This window comes from Pongo abelii, chromosome 1 (genome assembly GCF_028885655.2).
Source record: "Pongo abelii isolate AG06213 chromosome 1, NHGRI_mPonAbe1-v2.0_pri, whole genome shotgun sequence".
NCBI lineage: Eukaryota > Metazoa > Chordata > Mammalia > Primates > Hominidae > Pongo > Pongo abelii.
In genome coordinates, this window is record NC_071985.2 from 63,690,035 (window position 1) to 63,716,016 (window position 25,982).

The window sequence follows — 25,982 nt, forward strand, 5'->3', positions numbered from 1 at the left end:
TGAGGATCTCACCCAGAACGTTTAGTTATTTCATGAAAGATTACGGCCATCAAGCTGGAGCACTTTTGAGCTCCTTTACATTAGTCTTTACTTTTAATAAATATCTTAAAGTGCCATAAATGGCAATCTTTTTAAGCATGTTGGAATAACTGTGGTGAATTGTAAGAAGGGGCACTCCGTTGAATATGTTGTAATTAAAAAGCTCTGCCACCTTTATAGCAGCATGATTTATAATCCTTTGGGTATATACCCAGTAATGAGATTGCTGGGTCAAATGGTATTTCTAGTTCTAGATCCCTGAGGAATCACCACACTGACTTCCACAATGGTTGAACTAGTATTCAAGACTTGGAACCAACCCAAATGTCCAACAATGATAGACTGGATTAAGAAAATGTGGCACATATATGCCATGGAATACTATGCAGCTATAAAAAATGATGAGTTCATGTCCTTTGTAGGGACACGGATGAAGCTGGAAACCATCATTCTCAGCAAACTATCGCAAGGACAAAAAACCAAACACCTCATATTCTCACTCATAGGTGGGAATTGAACAATGAGAACACATGGACACAGGAAGGGGAACATCACACACCAGGGCCTGTTGTGGGGTGGGGGGAGGGATAGCATTTGGAGGTATACCTAATGTTAAACGACGAGTTAATGGGTGCAGAACACCAACATGGCACATGTATACATATGTAACAAACCTGCGCGTTGTGCACACGTACCCTAAAACTTAAAGTATAATAATAAAAAAAAAGCTCTGCCACCAATCAATTGCAATCTTATACTATATATGTTAGATAAAATAGAGAAAAATATCTGTGTGTTATCAGTTTTATATTTGATGACAACTGCCCCATCAGCAGCAGAAAACTAAATTAGACACACTCTGAGAGCTACCACTAATGAACTTGCTATAGAGTTAAAGAAAATAAATACTCTTTATTAGGTAATATTTGCTAAATCAAGTGTTTAATTAGTTTCATTAAGCAGCTTACTTTGCAGAGTCAGACTCATGCTGCGCTCCACCACCCCAGCTTCATTGGTAGCTACACATGTATAGTCACCGGCATCTTCATTCTATGGAAATAAGCAGCGTTTTTACAAAAATATGAGCCTACAGAGCAGGGCAATCACTTTTTTCACCATGATGCTAGTTTATTTGAAATTTCATTTTTGAGAAGGAATTTTAATGGAAATAAGAAAACCTACATGTGTCTAATCTCTTAAATAGATTTAAAGGAGGGAGGAGGAGGAAGAGAAAGAGGAGGGGGAAGGGAGAAAACAAATTCCAAGCCTAAACTTTCTCAAAATAGCCTATCATTGATCTCCAGGAATACTAACTTGTAAGAAACCAAGGCAAAAATTACATTATTTTATGATCATCTGTCTGGAATTATCTTACTAAAGAAAAATACTAATGCTGTACTTGTAGATATCTTAAAAAGCATTAAAATAATCAGGACAAATTAAAAAATACTGAGTCCTTTCTAATGGGGATTATTAAAACTACATGCAGCTGGACCTTTGTCTAGAGCATTTGAAATTTAGAAGAGAAAGTGAAAAACTAATTTACTTATAATAATAAATCACAGATTGTAGGTCACATTATATACATATATGTATGTGTCTGTGTGTGTAAATTTATGTAGGACTGCACTAAATAAATTTCAATTTGGTGACTAGAGGCACAGATTTTGCTGAAGGTCTTGTGAATGGAAGAATTCAGGTCTCCTTAACAAACAGTAGGGGAACTGATTTACAGGTAGTAGATTGGGAGAAGGAAAAATAAATGTTGGTTTAGATGTTTATTTGAGGTTTCAGTGTATTATCCAAACAGAAGTTCTTAGTCAACAGCTGGAAATGGAACTTGGAAGAGTTTCAGCATTGGAGATACTACAGTTTTAGGAATCTTAAATTGCATGATGAAAGAAATAGTATTAACATTGGTATTAGAAGTACTAAGGACTTCAGAAACAGTAATAGAGAAAAGGGAAAAGTGGTAATGAAGAAGGCTGAGCTGTATTAGTATTATGGCACATAAAGTAGAAATAATTTCATAACAGAAGGAACAATCAACAAATGACATCTAATGTTGAAGTAAAATCAATGAGACTAAAAGACTAAGACTGGTCCACTGGATTGGGTAATTAGATAGTATATTTTAATTATTTCAATTACTTAAACAATGACAGCACGTAAGTGGTCTCACCAAATGTGATTTAACAAATTAATGTGCATTCTAGTTGAGACATTTTTGGATAAAATATTTCACTTTGGGGTAATTTGACCCCAAAATTAGAATAATAAACCAAAGCACCACCATTTTCTGAATTACTGAAATTTGGAAAAGCCTAATATAGTTATCAGCTTACTATGAAATCTACTCTATAATTTATATGTAACTGTGTTTGTAATTCTTCAATTTCCTTGTCCAAAAACAGATCTGAGGAAGTTATCTCCAAATGTTAATTAGTAAGTCAATGATAAGGAACAAGGCAGCCACATTATCTCACTGCACTTATTTGAAAGGGCTAAAATATCTATTTCAATCCTTGTTTCAGTTTTTTAAAAGGAGTTATTTGATTCAGATTTTATGAAATAAATAGGAATGTAAGAGAAATGTTTCTTATCTATGGCACTCATAGAGGGGTATTGGCTGTGGGGGTTTAAAAGTGCACCAATCATTCCAGTGCGACTTACAACAGTGCCATAGATGGCCAGGGAGCCATTGCCCAGTTGCCGGATTCTGTGGCTAATTTCAATATCCACTCCCTTTCTGTTCCACTGGATGGTTGGGGTGGGGTCTCCTTTCACCTCACAATTCAGGATTGCATTCCCACCAAGTGGTTCAATCCAGTTAGAAGGATAATCACTTTTGAAGACTGGAGGTTCTGGAAAACAACATAAGACAGGTACAAAGTAAAAGTGCGTGCTGATAATTTCTTTGTGATCTTTGACCTATTTGGAAAAATAATTTAGTAAAGAGGGGAGTAAAGCCACCTTAAAACATCATGAAATTTCCAGAATCAACTCTTCATGCTAAATCACCAGATAATTTTGTCAATTTCAATATTCTAAGGGGATGATTACACTTTGCGTGAAATGATCTCTTTACTTCTTATCTACTTTTGAGTTGAATGTTCATAATTTTTTTCTCACGAATTTGTGAATCTGTGAAATAGGACTGAGTGGATTAAAAACTTGAAGTTATATTTTATTACTATAAAATAAAGAAGGAAAACTTGAACCATTCATTATGAATGCATTATAAATTAAAAATGAAGCACTTTTACCTACCTTTCACATAAACAAATCCAATTGCCTTCACAAAGCCAACGCTGTTCTCTGCGGTGCACACGTAAGTACCTGAATCCTCTTTTGACACTCTTTCAATAACAAGTTCACTGTGTCCATTCACACTGTCAAAGTGGGCTGAGGGAAACAAGAAACAACACAAGTGCCTCTCAGTAACCTAGGAAAAATTTCACGACAGCTCAGTATATTGCACATTAGATTTATGAGTTGGTCAGCAATTGAACCAAAGAGATGACATTGGAGAAGAGAGCCTTTTTCACAGATTTCTTCATCTGAGCTATTTACTATGTCCATAGACACTTGTTTGAAGAACAAAAAACAGCAGAAGGAACAGGAAAAGAGAATGAAAACAAGCATCTTTTAAAAATTATTTTAGGTTTAAAGTAAGCCTTTCATCTAAATGTACTGCTTAAAGCTGGCTCATAGTCTCTCTGAGTTTCAAAAATCTTTCATTCAGAAATATTACATTTTCCATTTCATTTATCTCACTACCACTTTTCCTCCCAAACAATTTACATCAAACACATGAAAACCTTTTCAGCTTATAATTCAACTGACTTGGCAGGTCAAAGGGGAAAATTATGAAAACGTATGCTAGTTAGGTAATAACGACAACATAGTCAAATTCGTAATAATTTAAACTTCTCTATAAATCATAAATGGTGATTATATAAATATTTACAAAGGCAGATATTTTATTTAAAAATTTATGATAGTAATACTTATCAAATTTTTATTATAAACAACATATAACATTTAGAAGAAAATATATGGTAAACATGCTAATCCTAAAACAACTAAGACTAAATAAAATTCTGACTAAACCAGTCCATATCTAAATATGTATGTTTACCTTGCATGCTCTCCTCATTCAAGTTTTTTTTTAAATCTTTTACTGCTGAATATTAAGTGGAAAATTAAGCTTTAAAAGTACATTTACATTACTGCACTTTCAGAAAACGTTAGTACTGCTCTTTCAGAAAACAATATAGATTAGATTTTTTAGTGTTTGCTTTTTCTTAGTGAGATGTATTGTTGTTATTAAGGTAATGCAGTTGATAAATTCCAGTCATTAACGTAACTCTTTATAATAGAAAAAAACTCTCAAGCTTATTACTACTTTTCTAGCAAGACACTTAGTCAATGCTAACAGTGTAATACTTCAGAACTCAATTTTGGGATAGGACAATTTCTCGGTATTGACAGTCTTTATGCTGATGACAAAGTCTAACAAATAGGTAGATATTTGTTCACCCAGGGATGGGTGCTCCTGAGTTCCAGACACGACCTTAACTTGTAGTATACACAGTGACTAGAAATTTTCTACATAAATTAATCTACACTATAATAGAGGTTGAGGCAAACAGTGAGAAGTAGAATTCTTCTCTGTAAAATTAAGTGAATCTTTAGGACTCCAACAGTGGCCATCTTAATCTATTGATCAGTGATGAAGGGGGTCCAGCTGGGATAAGTTTAGGTGCCTATATAAACATACTGCCTTCTCATGGGGTAAGGGGAATTATATTTAGGTTAAAAAAGCTACTTATAACCTGCAATATACAGCCCTGTGATCAACTTATGCTTCCAAAAGAAGGAACAAAACATATATATTGGGTAGAGGGTAAAATCCAAGCAGAGGCACACATTTTACAGAATTTAAAGCAATCAATTCTTGTTACTTTTCAATTTTCACAGCTGGAGGAAATAGAGCTTGGTCTAGAGTTCTACATAGGTGTATTTATTCACTTCTTGAGAATTAAATGACCAACCTGGGATAATATTGTTATTGAAGGTCCATGTTAATTTGGGCAATGGAATACCAGTAGCTTTACAGCTTAATCGTAGCTGTTCTCCTTTATTTAATGACACGTCTCCAGGAAGTTCAGTAAAAGTAGGGAGAACATGCACAGTCAGGCTGACAGTGTGTGTATCTTCACCTGCAGCATTGTTAGCAACACAGGTATAGAAGCCAGAATCCTCCAGCTAAAATTAAAAAAAATAACATTTAAAATTTCATAATCATCCATCATAGTACATAAAATACATCAAATTGCATAGCTAGGCCCTCAAGAAACTCTCCTATCCCAAGACAATTTAAATTTCCATCTTTTAGTCTTAACCATCAGGTTAGCTTTTGCATAACATAATTTAAGATGTATAGAAATTTAAACATAAGCTCATACCTTTCAGAACAATAATCTTTTTACAGTGGTAAGATTTCAGAAAACTGTAGATTCTGTGGTTTGCTAGATATCAAGTGTATTGCTGCTCTGCATTGCACAAATAAAGAGCAAATAATCCCAAAAGCTGACAGCATCTTGACAGCATATTTGGCTCTCTGAGTAAGGTGGTACCAAAGATCACCAAAACTATCAGAGGAAATGGTGAGAGAAAGGGCACTATTACCTACAATTCTGAGGCCTCACTTGCTAAATTCAATGGCCAGCTCTCATCACTCATCTTTCTTGAGCATTTGTGGCACCTGACACAATTATGAGTCCTTTCTATGCGAAACCACCTTTACATGGCTTCCAGGACACTATGCTCTCCTAGTTTCCCTCCTATCTCACTGGTTGCTGCTTCTCCAACTTTTTTCGGGGCTTCTCCTCAACATTCACATTTTAATGTTGGCAAGTGAGAAGGCTCAACCTCTGGTGTCCTCTTTTCTTCTATATCCGTACTCAATTTTTTGGTGATCTCATACAGTGCTATGGCTTTAAATATCAACTATATGGTGATGACTATCAGTATCTCCAACCCAAATACGATACTTTCTTACAAACTCAAAGTCTCTTGAACTTCTTATTCTAACTCTTTGCTCTGATGCCTAAGATGTGTCTCACATTCATGCCCCAAAACTGAGCTCCCAATTCCTTCCAATAGCCCCTTCCTGTGCCTTCACCGTCTCCGCTGATGGCTATTTCACCCTTCCAATTGTTCATGCCTTCAGTCTCAAACATTTGAGTCATTCTTTTTTTTTCCCTCACACCCTACTTGCAATCTATCAGAAAATGCTAGCTTCAAAGTATATGCAGGGTCTTACTTCTTGCCTCTTCTCTGCTAACATCCTGCTTTGAGTTCTATCATTTCTCATCTGCCTCCAGACAGTCTTCCCAACAGGTCTCACTGCTCCTGTCCTTGTCTCCCTACCTCTGATTCTCATCACAACAGCCAATGTAACCCTTGAAAAATGTAAGGCATATAAGATTGCTCACCTGCTCAAAAACCTGCAGTGGATTCTGACTTAGAGTAAAAGGTAGAATTGTTACACTGACCTGTAAGACCCGACATGATTTGGCCTCCATTTATCACTGACATCTTTCTCCTTTCATTCTTTGCTTTGCTTTCACTGGCTTCCTGTTTTTCAAATACACTGGACATGTTTCCACCTCAAGTTCTTTGCTCTACCTATTTTTGTTTTTCCCCCTGGTCTGCTCCTCCAATGTTTGCTTGGCTAATTCACTTCCTTCAAATTTTGCTCAAATGTCACCTTCCCAAAGAGAATTTACTCTGACTACCCTATTTACAACTGTAACCTTCACTGCTCCAACTCCTGACACTCTTTACCCCTCTTATTTTTCATGCCACTTTTTTTCTTCTGATTTATTTTCTTCTGACATTATTATTTTTCATTTGTATTGTCTCCTTCCTCTAGATATAAACTCCATGAGGGCAAAGATCTTTGATTCTTTTGTTCCCTGATGTATTCCCAGTGTCTAAACCAGTGCTAGTTGCAGAGAAGGTGTTCGATAAATATTTGTTGACTATTTGAATAGGAATATTCAAATATGAATATATATGAATATTTATGTTGAATATTAATGACTGCTTCTGATTGCATTGAGACACAGACTTTTTTCCTTTTTTAAAAAAGTTTAACATTTTTCCCCTTGAAGCACTAAAGAATTGAAAATACGGCATAAAAATTACAATTATTTACTCTAGATACTTCTTATCATTGCCAAATAAGGTTAAGAGCACAGAATATAGCACTGGCACTTAAAATTCTTCCTGATAAACACATATTTCCACAAACACAAAATAATTTTAGAAGGAGGGCATTTATGAGTTCCTATCATCTGTTAAATATTATTCTCATTCAAGGGACATAAAATGAAATATGTGTAAAATTAATTTTGTGACCTGATTTTACAAGAATTTTTTTTTAATTATTAAAGATTATACTTCCATGCTAAATTACTAAAAGTATGATGGCAAATTTACAGTCTGGCTTAACGTATCTGTTCATGTCTGTTAAACTTACCACAACATTTTCTAAAATGAGTTCTCCATATGGTTCAGCAGTGTATTTTCCTAACAAGTTAGCTAAAAGAACATTGTCTTTTTTCCAGTTAATTGCTGGTGTGGGGATTCCATCAGCTACGCATGGAAGAATGGCTTGTGAATTCTCATTGACCGTGTAGTGTCCTTCTGTACTTCTGATCCTGGGTGGTACTATGAAGAGTTTAAAAAAGAGTCATCCAGGAAGCTGAGTTCAATAATGTCTTTATTCACAATAAAAATTAACACATAAAAAACTCTTTTCAGGGTAATTTTGTTAGAAATACTAAAAATGAAAATCTATTAAGATATTGATTTGCTTCCTGCTATGAAAGAAATCAGTATTTTTGATGCTAGCAAGAATCCTAATGTATTTTGGTTTCTGAGCAAATGACAGAGCAGGGTAGAAGATCTTTAGATTTTATTTGGCTTCCCTGACTTTTCCGTCTTTAAGTTACTTCTGTTTACTGCAGTGAAGTAAAACAAACCAACAACAAAACGAAAAAATGCTTCTGTGGTTGTATAACTGCTATATATTATGAGGATGAACTAATAATAGTCACGATAAAACACTATAAAACACTCACCCAATATTGAATATCACAAACTGCTGTAGAAAAAAAAATATATTGCAGTATTTTACATGTTACAATGAATACAAGTAAACCAGATCAAGATACTTAATTCAGTTTTTGTACTGTCAGAGGAAATTTTCATAGTGACTTTATAACTCTGCACAGTATAGTACCAAATACTTCCTGTGACTCAAATTTTTTTTTAACTAGAATTTGGGCAATATAGAGATGAACAGAATATTTTAGTGTAATAAAAAATACTCGATTGGACTTAGAACTAAGATAGTTACTTCTAAAGAAAAGACAAAAAGTATTAAGAATTCTCGGCTCAAAAGTAAAAATACACTCGCTTCCCAAAACTAACTATGAATTTGGAATTATTCAAACAAATCAGTGAGAAGCGGACCCATCTTAATGACATTTTAACGAGTGAAAGGAGAACAGTTGGCCTTAGCAAAAATAAAATTGCTATATAAACTTTAATTAGCTGCTCTCAGTTAAATTAACTGCTTTCACTTAAAAGTTAATTTTTTGTCCTTTATGATTATATGATTAAATATACAAACATTATATACATAATTATAGATACAAACATAGATAACTCGGAAAACACAAAAATTGATTTTGCTCAATGGTACATCATAAACACTCATTTTTAATTAATTCATGCTCTATTTTCATTATCTTCTTTATCCTGATTTCCTTGGGTTGCTATTTGTCTTTTGTTAGGGGATACAAACTTGCAGCATTAGTATATTTACTTCAGTTCTTTCTTTTTCAAAATGAAAGAATTATTGCTATGACTGACTTTATATTGATTTTAGCTTTGAGCACACACTGTACATTTTGATATGTCATGTCTTTATTTTCTAAATAATGTGAAAATAGAAAAATATTCTTTGACCTACCTTTTGGCTGGAAGAGTGTTTAAAGTTGTCTGGGTTTGGGGTTTTCAAAGTTCATTACAAATTTCTAGCTTTATTGCATGGTGGGTAGAAATTATGGTCTATCATCTTTTTGAAACTTATTAACAATTTCTTTGTTTAGTATGTAGTCAATTTTGGTAAATTTTCTACAGACACTTGAGAAGAAGGAGTATTATTTATTTGAAGGCAAATGGATAGTGTATATTGATTAGTTTAATTATATTAACTGAAAGCAGGGTAGTTATTTGGAAAACTCATAAATGATGATTTTTAATTTTGGCTAAATTATTCAACCAAAAATGTTTCCACTCAAAACTGTCTCTGTTACTATGAAGTTATGGAAAATTAAAATACACTTGAAAAATAAAACAGCTTTCACAAATTTCTGAAAAATGAAAAAGCAGAAACTCCTCATTATAATAATTACCTCTGAAAATAGAGGCTGGAAGCAGTTTAATCTGCTATTGTTTCCCACCACTGATATTAATGTGGATTCTATCCTTAGTCAAAATATACAATGAAAACTAAAAATATTTCAATGCTGATTTTTCAATATTTTGTTGTCTTAATACAAAGGAAAGATATTTTTCTGTTATAAAAATATATATAAAATATTTTGCCACTTTAATATAATGAATCAAATAGATCTCCTAATTCTCATTAGGGTCAAATCATACAATGTAGGTCATATGATGATTCATTTGAACCAAGATGACTTGAAGCTTGAGAAATAAAGCAGAAAAGTCACAAGACACAAACGGACTCCTCATAAGCCAACTAATCACAATATGTGAGGGTACCAGCAACACATTAAAAATCCTGGCAATATTAATAAAATCTGTCTTTCTCTCTCACACACCTATGTGCACAAACACACATAAACACAGCCTACAGAAAACAGATTTGAAGTGCACCTACACAGCACACCACACCCCCCCCCCACACACTTTGCATTACTGAGTTTAAGGGTTTTTGACTTCCATCAGATTTGCTGTTGGTAGCCTTTTCTCTTTGCCTTGGTAGTGCAGCAGACTAAAATAATCCATGTTAAACAACCTACCATGGACGGTGAGCTTGGTGCTCGTGCTGCTTGATCCTGCTACATTGGCTGCCATGCACGTGTAGTGACCAGCATCACCAAGCTGGACAAATGCTATTTGCAGAGAGCCAGAGCTGAGGACGCGCTGGCGGATAGATTCCACAATTGCACGACCATCTTTATGCCAGGTAATGTCAGGCAGAGGGAGGCCATCTGCTTCACAGGGTAACGTGATGGGCTTGTCCACAGCAATAACATATTCCTTTAGATGAGGGCTAATGACTGGAGGAACTAAAAGATACAAAAAATATAAAGTTCAAACTTTATCATCTTAGAAGCAAATTACATACTACAGTACTGCTCTAGCAAACATTGATAAGAAACAAAATCCTAACGTCACCATATCATTAGAAAAGGAGCACTACACTTTTTCATGGGAACAAAATAGTATTTGGGCACACTTCAGAATACCAGTCCCTAGCTAACCCATAAATGTTAAGTGATAGTCGATTTTAAATGAGGAGATAAAGATAAATTCATGAGGGCATGCATGTCTAGAAAATTTAAGCTGTATCAACAAAAGTATTTTCTTTAACTTACATAAATTATGTGATTCACTTTAGGTATTTAAACTTCCAAAATGAACGTCAAGTTTTGGAAAATATTCAACTGCTCAGATACTTTAACGTATTTCCATAGAGCTTAGAATACACATATACAGTGGCTACATTTAATAAAGGATTATTTGAACGAATGAATATATAAATAGATCATGGAAAGTAATCATATAGGTAAAACTCTTCCCACTTATTTGGAAACCTATAAAAGAGCTTATAATAAGGATTTCCTTTCCAAGTGTTTACAATAGGCTGATCACCACTTAGGTATTAGCCTGGATATTCTATTCAGTTTTAATGCATCACTATAAAAAGGCATATGAAATAACTGATAATCATATTAAGATTATTTATAGCAACAAAATTATTTGGTTGAATTTGTGCTCACCATTACATTTGTATCTGCAAGGAGACAGTCTATTCAGAATTTTTCATGCCTCTGAGGAAGCAATTATCTCTGGTTGCTTTTGGAATGTTGAAATGCTTTTGGTTGTTTAATGTGTTTCTTTGTCCCTAAATTTCTCTCATGTCAATAATTTCAATCATTTCATGAAGAAACAACTCCTCAAATCTAAAAATGTTCTTTTCTACAACCTCTGTGTTGCTGAAACCAAGGAATACTTTTGGGTCCTTATCCTACTTGACTCAACTGCATTTAACAAGGCTGTTCACTCTCTTCTTGAAACACTAACCTTCCCTAGCCTTCATTAAGTTTTCCAACGATATCCCTGCCCTCTCCATTGTATTATTTTCCAATGTCCTCTCCTTTCTCAGACCTCCAAACAATGCACGGCCCCAGGACTTTGTCCTCGCCAATCTTTTCTGTACACATTCTCTTTCCTTAGTGATCTCATCCAGTCTTGTGGATTTAACGCTGATTATTTCCAAATTTTTATCTTTGACTATACTTCTCCCATGAGCTCCAAATTCATATATATTCAACTCTCTACTTGACATCTCCACTAGGATTTCTAATAGTTTCCCACATTTAGTATAATTAAACAGAAATCATGGTTTCCTTCTTCCCAACCCAGTTCTTCCCCTTATGTTCCAACATGGCATTATCATCTACTCACTAGCTTAAGTCTGAAGGCCAGGAAGCTTCACTAATTTTCTATTCCTAACCTACCAATTCATCAGAAATCCTAACAATTACACCTCCATAAACAACATAAATCCATCAGTTTTCTCATTCACTTCTGCAATTTGTGCTCCCATCTCCACTCTTGCACAATAACACACTACAACTCCAGTCCTGCCCCCTTTCTCTAAACCATTACCTAGAGCTGCAGGAGGGGTCTTCCTAAAACCAAATGAGAGTCCTGGATAAGTCCTTCAAAAGAAAGATTTCTTTGCACAGAGAATAAAATCTACATATCCTAGGGTACATCATGCCATCCATGCATGGGCCCTGCCTACTTTTCTGATCTCCCTTATGTTTTGCTTGCCTTGCGCTTGCTCACTACCATCTAGCCACACTGCCATACTTTCTTTTCTCACTCTTTCTTGACTTGGGGTCACTGTACATGCTGTCCTCTCTCCTTTGGACACTCCACCAAACTGCCCATGGCTTATCCCAGCTCGTCATTCAGGGGTCACCTTAAATATTACTTCCTCAGAGAAACCTATCCTAATCATTTTCTAAAGTGGTCCCCACATATTCCCATTATTCTTCCCTGTCTCAGTCTTTTGTTTTTCCTCTATATAGCATACATCAGAATTTATCATTATTTCATTTATCTGGTAGTTTAAGATTTTCCTTCTCTATCAGTGTATAAACACTAAGAGAAGGATCATGTCTGTAATGTTCAATGTATTTCCAGTTATTAATGTTGAATAAATGTTGAAAAATACTAACAAATTAGATTTACAATATGCAGGAAAGTGAGGTTTACTATATTCATGAATCTACCATAGGAAAAAATTACACTATAAGACATTTAAGCTAATTCAAATTTAGTAGCTTGAAATCTATTTCTGGGTCACTTCTTATTTGCAAAAGCAGTGCATGCAAGATATAAAAATCTATCAAGAAAATATCAGTTAAATGTGAAAACACAAAAATACCCTGCTTTCTCTTTAGAATAATTTTTTCCATCAAGTTGGTTTAACTGCGATTATGATTTTTTTAAGTGGAACGTTATAATCCAGTGTTTTGCAATGTATCCAAGGTAGTATTGTAGAGAGAATGGTTTTAACAATCACATTATACATATGCTATAATGAAATACAGTATCAAACAGAGGTTCATAGAAGTTCAAAATAGGATTAGATGCCTGTGTTTTCTTATACAAACAATGGCCAACAAAATAAAATACATTAAACTTTCTTCATAAAAGTGATAGAAAAACCAATAGGATAATGCAAACTAAGAATGTTGAGAACCATGGGGGAACAGCAGCATAATCATTTTAGATATATAAATATTTGGTAGACATTTTTACAAACATCTTTGAATTGAAAACAGAGATGAATTATTATTAGGTACCTTGGACATTTAACTTGATTTTGCCCAAGGCTGTACCAGCTGGATTCTGGGCCACACACATGTAAGTGCCAGCATCCTCTTGGACAGCTCTGGAGATCTGTAAGCTGCCACTAGGAAGAACTGCATGGTTTCTGCCTACATCATAGTTACAAAAGCAGAGTGGGAAAAAAAAAAACACAAAATGTGTTCATTAAAAACAATCATGCTGATTCCAATTATAAAACGCTGACATGCTATGATTTTCTTGATAGAAAAACAGTGGTAGGTACCCGAAGTGTTAACATTGATGCCTTCTTTTTGCCAAGTAATGAAAGGACTGGGTGTCCCTGTTGCTTCACATGGTAATAAAATAGGATTGTTCAGAATGACGTGTAGTTCACTTGGTTGGGGCTGAATGACTGGAGGCTCTATAAGAAACCAATCAATAAAAAGAAGTAATAGCACTAGTTAATAAACTATGTCTATTGTAGTAATGAGCTTAAAAATACCCAAATTCATAATTCTAAAATATTAGTGATTTGATTGCCCAAGAGAAAAGTGAATGTTGGCCACACTGCATTCTTTGAGTCTTGCTACAGTAGCCAGTTTCCATTAGAAGAATCCCACTGGAAGACTAGAGTCAGGAACAGATTATAAAAATCCAAGAAGAAAAATTATTTTGGAGTTACTTTGAGTGGTTTGCCATTTGTGTGCCTTTTTTAGCCTATTAAAAATATCTACCAGGCTTTCATATCCCCAAGATATTACTATGGTTCATAGCTCTAGACAGTACCACTTTTCAGAATAAATATGACTAAAAAAACCTCCTCAAACCCAGCGAACTTTGAATGAGTAAATAGCCTTCCATACCGTGAACATGAAGGGTCACGTGTCGATGTGCAGAGCCAGCCGCATTCCTAGCGACACAAGTATATCTTCCAGCATGGTTTAATTGGGTGGCAAGTATTTCAATTGCTCCTAAAAAGGAAAAAAAAAGTTTTAATATATACTGCGTCTCAGTTTTTTTAGTTCAATAAAATTTGACTCTCTTTTGTGTGTTTTCTGCAACTAGCGTGGTGGTGCTTGGCTTATATTCATACTTGTATCCCCTGAAGTGCCTAGCATAGTACTTAAATTATTACTAACAGCTTTATTGAGGCATAATTTACATACCGTAAGAGTCACTCATTTAAATGCACAATTCAATGATTTTTAGTATACTTAGAGTTATGCAAACATCACCACAATCTAATTTTAGAATATTTCCGTCACCCCCGAAAGAAACCTGGTGCTCATTTACAGTCATTCCCCACTCCCAACCCTGGCCTCAGCCCACCACTAATCTGCTTTCTGATTCTACAGATTTGCCTTTTCTGAACACTTCATATAAATTGAGTCATACAGTAAGTGGTCCTTTGTGTCTGACTTCTTTCACTATGAGCATAATGTTTTTGAGGTTCATCTGCTGTAGCGTTTGTCAATATTTTGTTCCTTTTTATTGCCAAACAGAATTCCATTGCATGGATATACCACATTTTGTTTATCCATTTATCAGCTGATGGACATTTGAATTGTTTCCACTTTTTGGCTATTGTGAATGATGCTGTATGAAGATTTGCATAGAAGCCTTTGTGTAGACAAATGTTTTCATTTCTTTTGAGTAAATACCTAGGAATGAAGTTGCTGGGTTTAATATTTTGAGAAAGTTCTAAATTGTTTTCTTAGCCTAATACTTTATTTTAAAATATTTTATGATTTGAATTGCTACCAATCTATAGTCAAAATAATTTGTCTTGAAAGCCAAGTTGCATCCCGGGAACACATTTTCCACTATTACCCTTCTATTGAGGAAATATACAAATTCTCTTAGAATAATACGCACATACTCATAAAGTCCCAGGATATTAGTTACTACTTTATCTCTATTGTGTTTCCCCAGTGTAGGATAAGTTTTAGAAACACCAACGTGAATCACCTATACTTTAGGTGATTTTTTTTCTTCAATACTATAAATTGTATAAATGAGGGTTACTACCACTATAAAAAATTTTCCTTCATAGAACTCGCTATTCACTCAGTCTCACATACTCAATTTTCAAAACCCTGAAACCTAGAACCCTGTTTTAGTTATACAGTCTCAGAATCTTAGTAGAGTATATATCCTGTCTTAGGATCGAACTAAATGTTCGATAAATTAAGAGACATTCTATTTGGCCAATGAAAGAAGTGTGATTCACTCACAGGTAACACGGGAATTTGTTAAACCTTAGGTTTGGTAAATATAGACATAAATACCGGTGATCATGTTTATTATATTCAGATCAGTCTTAGATATTGTTATTTTGTTTCCAGACTTATTTTTTTCTCTTCCATTCCCTAGATCCCCTTCCTATGTTAAAAATATGTTTTAACAATCTGTTTTCCAGATTTTTAAGTCCAAGAATGCATGCGTATTTTATTCTTTTATTCTGGTGCAACAAAGGCCAGGTAAGAATATGCATCAATAACTAATACAATCAATAGATGTGAAATCACTGAGCTTGGTCTTACCTGAGGACAGAATTCTATAGCCATCTCCCCTGGGAAGCAGTCTTATACCATTTTTGGTCCAGTGAATTGAGGGAAATGGAACTCCCGAAGCAGTGCAGGTAATTACTGCTGGGGCATGTTTGGTTACTAGGAAATCTGTAGGCTCATCAGCTATGGAAGGTGGAACTAAAACAACAATAACAACAAAAAGGGAAAAAACTACACATTTCCAACCCCTAAAGATTTCCAAAGACTTATCGAACATCCTCTTTTTGCTCTGGAAGTGAAAGTTAGGTAAGTAGAAAAGGGATTCCTCCTTTTATTTCTGGGTTAATACCTCGGTGATGAAGTAATCTGTACAACCAACCCCCATGACACAAGTTTACCCATATAACAAACCTGCATATGTACCCCTGAACTTAAAATAAACGTTTAAAAAAAAGGAAAGCAAAGAGATCCCTTTTGTAAAGTAGTGGAATGATGAAGTGATAGCATTATCGTGTTTCAATCCATGTTCCAAGCCAATTCTACCTTGGACAGTGAGATCCACAGATCTTTTATCATCTCCAGCACCGTTTGTCACAGTACATTCATAGGTTGCAGTGTCAGCCACAGAAGGGGAAATAATTACTAGTGAACCTGAAGAAACGAGCCTAGAAGACAGATTTCAAAGCGTGAGATACTATATGTAGGTTTTCATAAATTTTCCCAGCTAGTTTAACATGGTACCACGTTGTAAATTCATGAAAACAGTACTCTTCCCTCATGTTAAAATTAACATCATGTCCCTGAGGCAAACTTTATGCATTAGAGTTTATGTTAATATGGTAGTGTCTTTCTAGAGCCTCAAACTTGATATAATATTTACAGGAAGTAATTGTTGGAAGGATTGTCTAAAGAGGGAATCTTACATTCTCTGAATGCTTATATTATGATCAACCTAGCTCTCCTAGGAGAAATACAATACAATGAGAACACTGACAACAGCCACTGTTCACTGGGCATCAAATACACTCCAGGCACCATCTTAAATGCTTTGCATAAATTATCTCTAAATTTCACAATAACCTCGCAGGTTGATATTTGTTTATTTCCATTGACAGATGGCTAATGACAAGTTTATGTGTCTCACCCCTTTACCTACTTCGCATGTCTCTTTAAATGTGTGGCTACCTTGTAGATAACATGACAATATCTATTTCAAAAAATGTATATATATATATTTCCTTTTGAACAAGTGTGTGTATGTGTGTGTATATATATATTCAAAACTAAAATCTAGAACACTTCACATTTTAGGAGGTTTAGTAAATACACATACATGATTTAAAGTAAATCTAAATTAGAATATCTATTTTACTTCACACTGTGCATGATAGAAATGATTTAATAAACATTAATAAAACATATTTGACATACCTTTTTATTCAAAAGCATGGTGCATTTTCCATACAGTGTATACTTTCAAGTTACTGAACCTCCCAATGCCAAAAGATTAAAAGGGTGAAAAAGAGACATGATAGAATTTCAACTGTGGCTCTCTAGTTTTATATTTCCTGGTGTATTGGAATTGATTTTTGTCAAAGTGGACATAAGAGAGCATTTGTTTTTAGCGCTACGGCAAATGTTTGACAGAGTAACGATCTAATAGCTCAGGTGAGATACAAAAAATGATGCTCACCTATAACATCAGAAATTCGCAGTGATTTAAAGTTTAGCCTTTGAAAAATAGATATTGCCATATTATGAGCTATGGTAGTAAAGCTTGGAAAAAGGCAAAAAAAAAAAAAAAAAAGGAGAAAATGCTGTTTTTCCTCGCTACACATTCGGCCAATATCTAAATTGTATTTTAAGGTATAAAATTTGACTTTTATTCTACAACTAAAGATTGTATTTATTTTTACAGAATAGTTTTTCTTTTATATAAAATGATGTTTTTATCCTTTGCTTTTATAAAAGTCCAAAAGGTACTAAACAAATAAGGCAGGATAGAAATCTAATCCTATATATAATCACTAACTTTCATCCACAGGGTTTATGTATGGAAAAGATGACCTATAATTCAGAAAAATATTTTAGGCTGAAAAACTAAGTCCATATTAAGGAAAAAAACCCTCTATATGCTAGCTAATTTGTTATAGTCTATATATTTGCTGACCCCACTGATAGAATTAAAATGTTGATTCATTACAAACTGTTTGTAAATAGTTGGTGGGAGTTTTAAATTATCCTTACCTGTATGAGTTCTGATTTTGATCCACATTAAGAAGATGCCCATTTTTTCTCCAACTGATTGATGGCTTTGGTATCCCAGTAGCCTCACAAGCCAGAGTAGTTTGAACATTTACTGTTACAGTCATGTTGGTAGGACCCGGAGCAATAGATGGAGGAACTAAGACAATGTCACCAAATAAGAAGGAAACACAGTCAGCAAATAGTGTGCCATTTGAAATATTTCTGCTGAACTGAAGTTAGACATTATTAACTTGCCTCATAGTTATGAGCAAACAAGGCTCTGCGAATTTTAATAGGGCTGTGATGATATTAACTATACTAAGGAGAAAACTTGGGGCTTGACTATTCATAACATAATGTAAATTGCTTAACTAGCCTTCAATGTCAAGATCTTTATGACCTCACTAGTTTAGGCTATCAAAGAGCATTTGACACAGAGACTGGATGTTGTCTATAAAAGGATATTTACCATGGACCTGTAAATCTATTCGCCTGCGATCTGTTCCAGCAGCATTGGTGGCCATACACAAATACCGTCCAGTGTCAGTGACATGTGCTGATTGAATATGAAGGAATCCATTTTCCAAGATGGAATATCTACAAGAGAAATCACAAGTGAAGTCTTCTGAATCAGCCTTTTTTGATGGTTCATATTTTGACTGAGGGAAATGTTAAACACTTGGTGAAATCCATTCAGTTTTTTTCCTGTTTCAGATGACACATGTTTACAATACCCTTGGTGGAAGAAAAGGCTATGATGCAAAGGTGCATAACAGATGGGCTTGTGATCTTGAATGGATTATAATCATTGTGTAGACATAAGCCTTAGGGATTATGCTTTTAAAATACTAAATTTGGGCCTGGAGTGAAGGCTCACGCATGTAATCCTGGCATTGTGGAAGGCTGAGGTGGGTGGATCACCTGAGGTCAGGAGTTTGATACCAGCCTGGCCAACATGGTGAAACCCCATCTCTACTAAAGATACAAAAAATTAGCTGGGCGTGCTGGTGTGCACCTTTAATCTCAGCTTACTTGGGAGGCTGAGGCAGGAGAATCAATTGAACCCAGGAGGTGGAGGTTGCAATGAGCCAAGATCATGCCACAGCACTCCAGCCTGGGCAACAGAGCAAGACTCTGTCTCAGAAAAATAATAAAATACTAAATTTTGATTCTCGTATTAAGATGAAATGCTAACTCTAAACATAATGAGACCAAAATAGTGCACTAGAAAAAAAATTAAAAATTTGTATTTCAGGTCTTATAGCATTTTTTAATTTTCCAGTACTGTTACCTTGCATGATTCCCAGCTAGAACAGCTCCATCCTTTCTCCATGTTATCCTTGGAGTTGGCACACCTTCAGCAATGCATTCCAATACAGTTGACTTATTTAAAAGAATTACAAGACTCTGGGGGCCCCCCTTTATGTTTGGAGGAACTGAACAAGAGATACACATGAAAAAATTCAGTGAGACTAAATAACACAGCCTGCATGAAGACCCTGAAGATGTAATATAAGATGAGCTTCGAGTCAAATGTATAGCTTTGTCTACATGAATCTAGGTTAATATAAGTGGAACTGAGGTTTAATTCCTGAAGTCTTACTCAAGATACTTTGTGTTTAAAAATAAAGGGTAGATAGGGAGGGGAATTTTAAATCCCTAATATGGTGTATGAAATCTGGCTTACTGTGAGAGAGGCTTAAATAAAACTCAGCTCTAGTCTGATGCAAATTAAAGATGATATTTCTTATTTCTCTTTGGCCAAATAATGGTCAGAGAATGTTAACACTGGAACAGCTTCACTTTAAATGAAGAACAGAAAGTGGGCTGTTTTAACAAAAAGCACATCTGTGATTAATCATGCAATTCTCAGAGCATGCATTTTATTGATCATTGAGTTCATATGGGAATAGACAGCCTGAATTTTAATTTTAGTATTAGAGATATTAGTTGTGTGGGTCACCCAATATTCTGTAAAATTTTATATATTAAATATCCAATAGATTGTTTTGAGGAAAAGTCTATATTATCTTCCTAAATGTTGGCATCCAGATATTATACTTAATAAGATTACAGTCCTATGACAGTCTCTGTTTGGCACATATGTACTCTCAAGCCACCATCAATAAAGGTGAACTAAATGATGGGCCATTTGTCATCCAGTGATTTAGTGTATTGACTTCCTTGTCAATGGTTCTGATTCTGAATGACACAAAACATCATGATATGCTAACAGCAATTGGACATATTCTCTAAGATAGACTAAAATATCTCTAGTTATGTTTTTTGGAAATTGAGTTAATTTGCAGTATAGATATAATACAAATACTCCACGTTGCCTTTTTCAAAAGCAGTAAGATAAGCACAAGTCTTCATTTAGTATGCTCATAAGAAAAAGCTATCATCTCTTTGAATGCCCTTGGTCATATTTTTAAATTGTGGAACATTGAATACCTTTTCTTACCATTTACAGTGAGAATAAATTCTCTTGTAGTCTTTCCTGCGATGTTGCTGGCAACACAGGTATAATTGGCTGTATCGCCTAGGTCGGCATTGTTGATTTGCAAGTATCTCCCTCCAGATAGGATTCGCACTCGAGGTGTTGCCTGGATTCAGCAAGTAAGTAAATTTATCATTAAAATATCAGGAAAAGAGAATAAATATTATTTCACAGCATCAAAAGTAACTATAGTGAACTGTGGACCTGCTGTCTGTCAGCATGCTTTGTCTGCTCCTCCACCATTTTCATAGTATCAAAAATCCCTGGGAACTGTTTTAATGAGTGACGTTAAGTCAAAGGCAGAGGCAGTATGCCCAATTCCTCTGACAATAATGATCCACTCAAGAATGGGCAGGTGACTCAAGTCAGGCCTACCAGAGTCCTCCTCTAGACTCTGCTGGGAGTGTCGGGGAAAGGGTGTGCCCTTTTTCCTAGAATCACAGGTTGTGAGGATGACCTAAGCCTAGTGGCAGTCTTATCATGTGGAAACAGCCTGTCCTGAATCTAAGGCAATGCAAGTAGAGTTCATTCAGAGAAAGGACAGATGCCTCATTATAGAGTTAGAGCCTCTGGAAATTCACCAATTATTGTAGCCAATAAATTTCCTTTTGGTTTTTCCTTTTCATTTAAGTTGGTTTGAATTTGAATTCTGTCACTTACAACTGAAAGCTTGCTGACTGACTAACTTTGGTTAACTTAGAGGAAAACATTGTACTCTAACATTTAAAAAAAATAAGTAAATAAACTACCACAAATATTTCTTAAGAATTTATTTTGTAACTAGGCATAGACAAAAATTATGAAAATAGAGCATAATGAAACCTAATCTCTGCTATTAAGTCTAATTGGAGAGCTACATATATAAACAAGTAATTTAAGGATAAAACATATGGTCATAGTTATTAAAAAATTCCAGATAGCATCAAAGATTGATATTCTGTCATTGTACCTAAGATGAAGCATTTCAGGAATAACCCAAATAAGATTTCTCTACCATATGAGCTTGGTCCCAGATACGTATATCTTTCTAAGAAAACATTGTTCAAAGTAAAATATGTAGTTCAGGTCCATTTATTTTAAAAGTTTACACATTTTCTCTATTGCTTTCATTTCTATTGGGGCCATTAGTGATAAAATTATGTTACCTTTGATGAGAATAAGTGATTTCTTAAATATGTATAGTAAGTTCTATAAAAAATGTTTTATTTTTTAACTTTTATATGGGTATAGCAGAGTTTTAGGCTAATAAAAACTTTCAGAGTGATTTTTTTTTCTTAAGAGACAGATTCTTATTCTGTCACCCATGCCGCAGTAGTGGTGCTATCGTAGTTTAATCTCAAAATCCTGGGCTCAAGCAATCCTTCCACATCAGTCTCCTCAGTAGCTACAACTACAGATGTGCGCCACCATGCCCAGGTAATTATTTAAAATACAGGTGGGGTCTTGCTATGTTGCCCAGGCTGGTCTTGAACCCCCGTCCTTAAGCAATCCTCCTGCCTTGGCCTTCCGAAGTGCTGGGATTACAGCATGAACCACCACACCTGGCTCAGAGTGATTCTTATAATGTTTTTCTTCCATGAATATCAGTACTTTCTGCTAACTTATTAAGTCTCATTAGAATTTTCTCTGGTTTTGGCTGGGCACGGTGGCTCACGCCTGTAATCCCAGCACTTTGGGAGGCCGAGGCGGGTGGATCACAAGGTCAGGAGATTGAGACCATCCTGGCTAACATGGTGAAACCCCATCTCTACTAAAAAATACAAAAAAGTAGCCGGGCGTGGTGGTGGGTTCCTGTAGTCCCAGCTACTTGGGAGGCTGATGCAGGAGAACGGCGTGAACCCAGGAGGCGGAGCTTGCAGTGAGCCGAGATCGCGCCACTGCACTCCAGCCTGGGCGACAGAGCGAGACTCCATCTCAAAAAAAAAAAAAAAAAAAAAAGAATTTTCTCTGGTTTTTCTTCCGTAGACCACCTATAATTCTTCCAAATTTGACTTGTCTCCTGATAGAACCTCATTCTTAGCTGATAATCTCACCTCCTGTTCCACTGAGAAAATTAAAGCCCCACACCTGCAGTCCTCCCCTCCTCCTACCTTGGGTATGAATACGACCTTCTTTTCTATTTTCCCATCTCTGCAGAAAATGGACGACCCTTCCGGACAAGGCTAACCCATTCAACTGTGTCCTGGGTCTCATACCTCCCCTATCCAACATAACTTGTCCTATAAACTGCTCTTTCTCTCTCCTCTGTCTTCAATCTCTTTCTTTCAGCAAATACACATACATAAATCTTTATAAACAACAGTTCATGCTTGTTTCTACTTCCTCTTCTTCCATTAACTTCCCAAACAAGTGTAACCTGCCTTCTACTTTGATCTCTCTTTGAAGAACCATTCCTCGGGTCTTTAATTACCTATATGTATTGCCAAAGCTAATGGATACAACTTTATTTGTACCTTCTGTGGCCTTTGTTAACCACCGCACCCTCCACTTTTCCTTGGCTTTTAGTACACCGGTGTCTCCTACTTCTAATCCTATTTCTGAGTCCTCCTTCTCAGTCTCATTCATCTTTTTTTCCTATGCTCACCTCATAATTGTTACTATTGCCTAAAGCTTTATTTTCATTTAACCAGGACTCTCATACTCTGCCTTCTAGTCAACCTCCTACAAACTTATGACTTCAACAAGGGATTATACCACGATGATTACATCAAAGGCTGCTTTTTTTTTTTTAAGTAAATATGGACCATGAAACCAAAGCCTTTTTTGATGAAATACGGGCCAATATTTTAAAATGATTTCTACAATCTCCTCTTGGAAAATACAGGTAATTGAAACTCAAAATGTCTAAACCTGAACTCATCTTTTTTCATTTTTCATCATGAGTGAACTTACCCTTTCCTAGGATTGCCATCACTTGGTCAACCTGGGATCAACCTAGACTTCTCCATCATCAACATTCACTCAGTTTTTACCTTTACACCTAATGGTCTGGAGTGAAATGCACACATGGGAAATCAGACTATGGAGGCAAAGTCAGAGCATGAAAGGGCTTGTGAGCTAAGTTGAGTGATTTAAGCAGAATCCTGAAATCTATGGGGAACCATCAAAGATTTTAACCAAGTTCTATTTCAGGTATACCAAGTTACTTGCATTTCTCAGACCAGCAGCCTTCCTTTTCTTGCAATAGCTTTGTACATGCCATTACCTGTGATTGGAATCACTTTCTTCTCCGGCTTCACCCAGTATATACTGATCCTTTAAAACTGAGCTCATCTTTTTTAAGAGGCTTCCATGGGCTGTTCCTTACCCTTTAGTCTGGGTTATTTGCTTCTCATCTCTGTTTCTACACATCCTTCTAATATACAATTTATTAGTGGTGTCCATTCTATAATCTTTGACTAACCTGTCTTCTCAGATAGTATGTGAGCTCTTTGAGGGTAAAGCCTATTTTCAGTAGCAATCATAGTACCTGGCATTCTAGTAGGCACACAATAAATAGAGAAACTGAAGTACTGGAGGGTTAAGTGATATGCATGATGATTTAGCATGTTAGTAACTCTCAGAACCTGGCCTCTCCGTGTTTGGTGTTTGTGTGGTTTGGTGGTGGTGGTAGTCTTTATGTCTTAGGTGTTAGGGGACATAATCTCCTTTTATAATTAACTACTAGAAACAAAGTGTAGGTTACGATAAGAGGGTGAGGAAGAACGAAGAAGAAAAAAATCATGAGGATAATCCAAAACATTCAAAGTCAAAGCTTTCAGTGGTCTCTAAAATGCTGCCGAGGATCCTGGCCTTTGACACTCTATGACAGCAGGTAGGTATCATCTAAGCATGGCAAGCTTTAGACAGCCAGTAACTGGTTCTTCACGGATTCCAGTCTCAGATGCCTGGTATCTTTGGGGTCACTTGTGAGGTCCAAGCTTAGACAAAGGAAATTCAGTAAAAGAAGCATTCTCCCTAGAGACGTGGCAGTTATTTTGAGACTTTGATGGTTTCTTCTCTCTTGAGAAATAGCTGAGTATTTCAAATCAGACTTTAATGCATGGGCGCTAGGAAATACATACTTTGGCAAATTTCCAGAGTGTCATGAATCTAGATACCTTTCTTTGACCCATGACCAACTATTAACTACCCCAGCAAAGGCAAATAATAAAGCAAATAATAAAGCTAATTTAAAAACCCTGTGCTTACTGCTGCAATGTTGAATAATTAGTAGCCTGATGTTCCTTGGTTTTGTGTACCCAGCAAAGGCCCTAGAGCTGATTTTTAATTTTTTTAATCTCAAAAAGGAATTTGTGGAGCTTATCAAAAAATTTACCTGTAACCGTTCTCCATTTCTGAGCCAAGTAATTACAGGTGGGGGCACTGCATCTGATTTGCATTCCAATGTCACTTGTCTGTTCCGTAACACAGTGATATCCTGGGGCTCATCAGTTCCAGCAATATTAGGAGGTACTGGGTGTGAGAACAAATACAACAAAAGCAATCTGTATTATCATAGGTATCCAAAAAATGTTGGTTCTGCTATATGAAATAATAAGAGGCATAAAATTAAAACATTACTGATTTAATTTATAGCCTAGATAAGTACAGTGGGAAGTTGTTTTTTTTAACCTTATTTAGCAATTTCATGTACACTAAGTAAAGAAATCCTTCCAACAACTATATGCATGATAGAAGTAATATAATTGCATTATTTTTACCATTTGACAGTAAAGAAACGGAGGCACAAAGAAGGGATCCCTTGTCCAGGTTATACACTTGGTAATAATTTTCTCTGAACATAAGATTATATAGAATGTATTTTTCATGTGACTCTTTTCTTTTTTTTTTTTTTTTTTACAGAATTTACATGTCAATTAATGGCAGGTTTAATTTGTATGTGGGGATGATGGGGGCACTTAAATCCCAGACAGTTTGTGCTGCCTAGTCATTTAGGCTATGAGAATGAACCAAAGATCTTCTGTTAGTTTTTTAATTATTCCTCCCCATAAAGAATAATTCCTATTTCAATGTCAAAAGCATATTGGATGAGTCTAACTGGCCCAACTCTACTAGGAAGTAATTTGACAATTAGTTTCAAAATCCTTAGAAGAGTGTGTTTGTGTAGGGGTGTGTGTGTGTGTGTGTGTGTGTGTAACCAAGCAAGTGCACTTACAGAAATTTCTCAAAATAAAGGGAATGGGCTAACACGTGCATGCAAAGTTATCCATAGCAGGGCTGTTTATATTGGTAAAAATATAGAAGTAGCCTAAACCTCCAAAAATATGGAGTAAAATGGGATACTATACAGTCACTAAAAATGTTTTTAAAATATATTTCTTGACATGACAATGTTCACCAAACCATTGAGATAAAAGCAAGTTAAATTCTATAGGTACACTATATAAACTTGCATTTTCTATCATCATATTTTTGTGACAAAACATTTATATGCAAAAAAAGTCTTTATGTGATGAGATTCTGGATTTTTAAATTTTCTTCAT

The 25,982-nt window shown here is 35.4% G+C and overlaps 1 protein-coding gene across 4 annotated transcripts in view; it reads right to left on the reverse strand.

The window, feature by feature from the left end:
- HMCN1 (hemicentin 1) overlaps positions 1-25,982 on the reverse strand; it is a 446,669-nt gene that overhangs the window by 52,742 nt on the left and 367,945 nt on the right. For all 4 annotated transcript variants that reach the window (XM_024256979.3, XM_002809691.5, XM_024256990.3 and 1 more), the window contains 16 exons: positions 24,815-24,951; positions 20,461-20,602; positions 19,288-19,432; positions 18,466-18,593; positions 17,997-18,153; positions 16,293-16,414; positions 15,783-15,947; positions 14,103-14,210; positions 13,523-13,660; positions 13,254-13,388; positions 10,170-10,439; positions 7,592-7,782; positions 5,097-5,310; positions 3,310-3,444; positions 2,713-2,903; positions 1,008-1,089 (listed from right to left, as the gene is read on the reverse strand). In XM_024256979.3, coding sequence (XP_024112747.2) covers positions 1,008-1,089; positions 2,713-2,903; positions 3,310-3,444; positions 5,097-5,310; positions 7,592-7,782; positions 10,170-10,439; positions 13,254-13,388; positions 13,523-13,660; positions 14,103-14,210; positions 15,783-15,947; positions 16,293-16,414; positions 17,997-18,153; positions 18,466-18,593; positions 19,288-19,432; positions 20,461-20,602; positions 24,815-24,951 — 2,460 coding nt within the window. The remainder of the gene's footprint in view (positions 1-1,007; positions 1,090-2,712; positions 2,904-3,309; positions 3,445-5,096; positions 5,311-7,591; positions 7,783-10,169; positions 10,440-13,253; positions 13,389-13,522; positions 13,661-14,102; positions 14,211-15,782; positions 15,948-16,292; positions 16,415-17,996; positions 18,154-18,465; positions 18,594-19,287; positions 19,433-20,460; positions 20,603-24,814; positions 24,952-25,982) is intronic.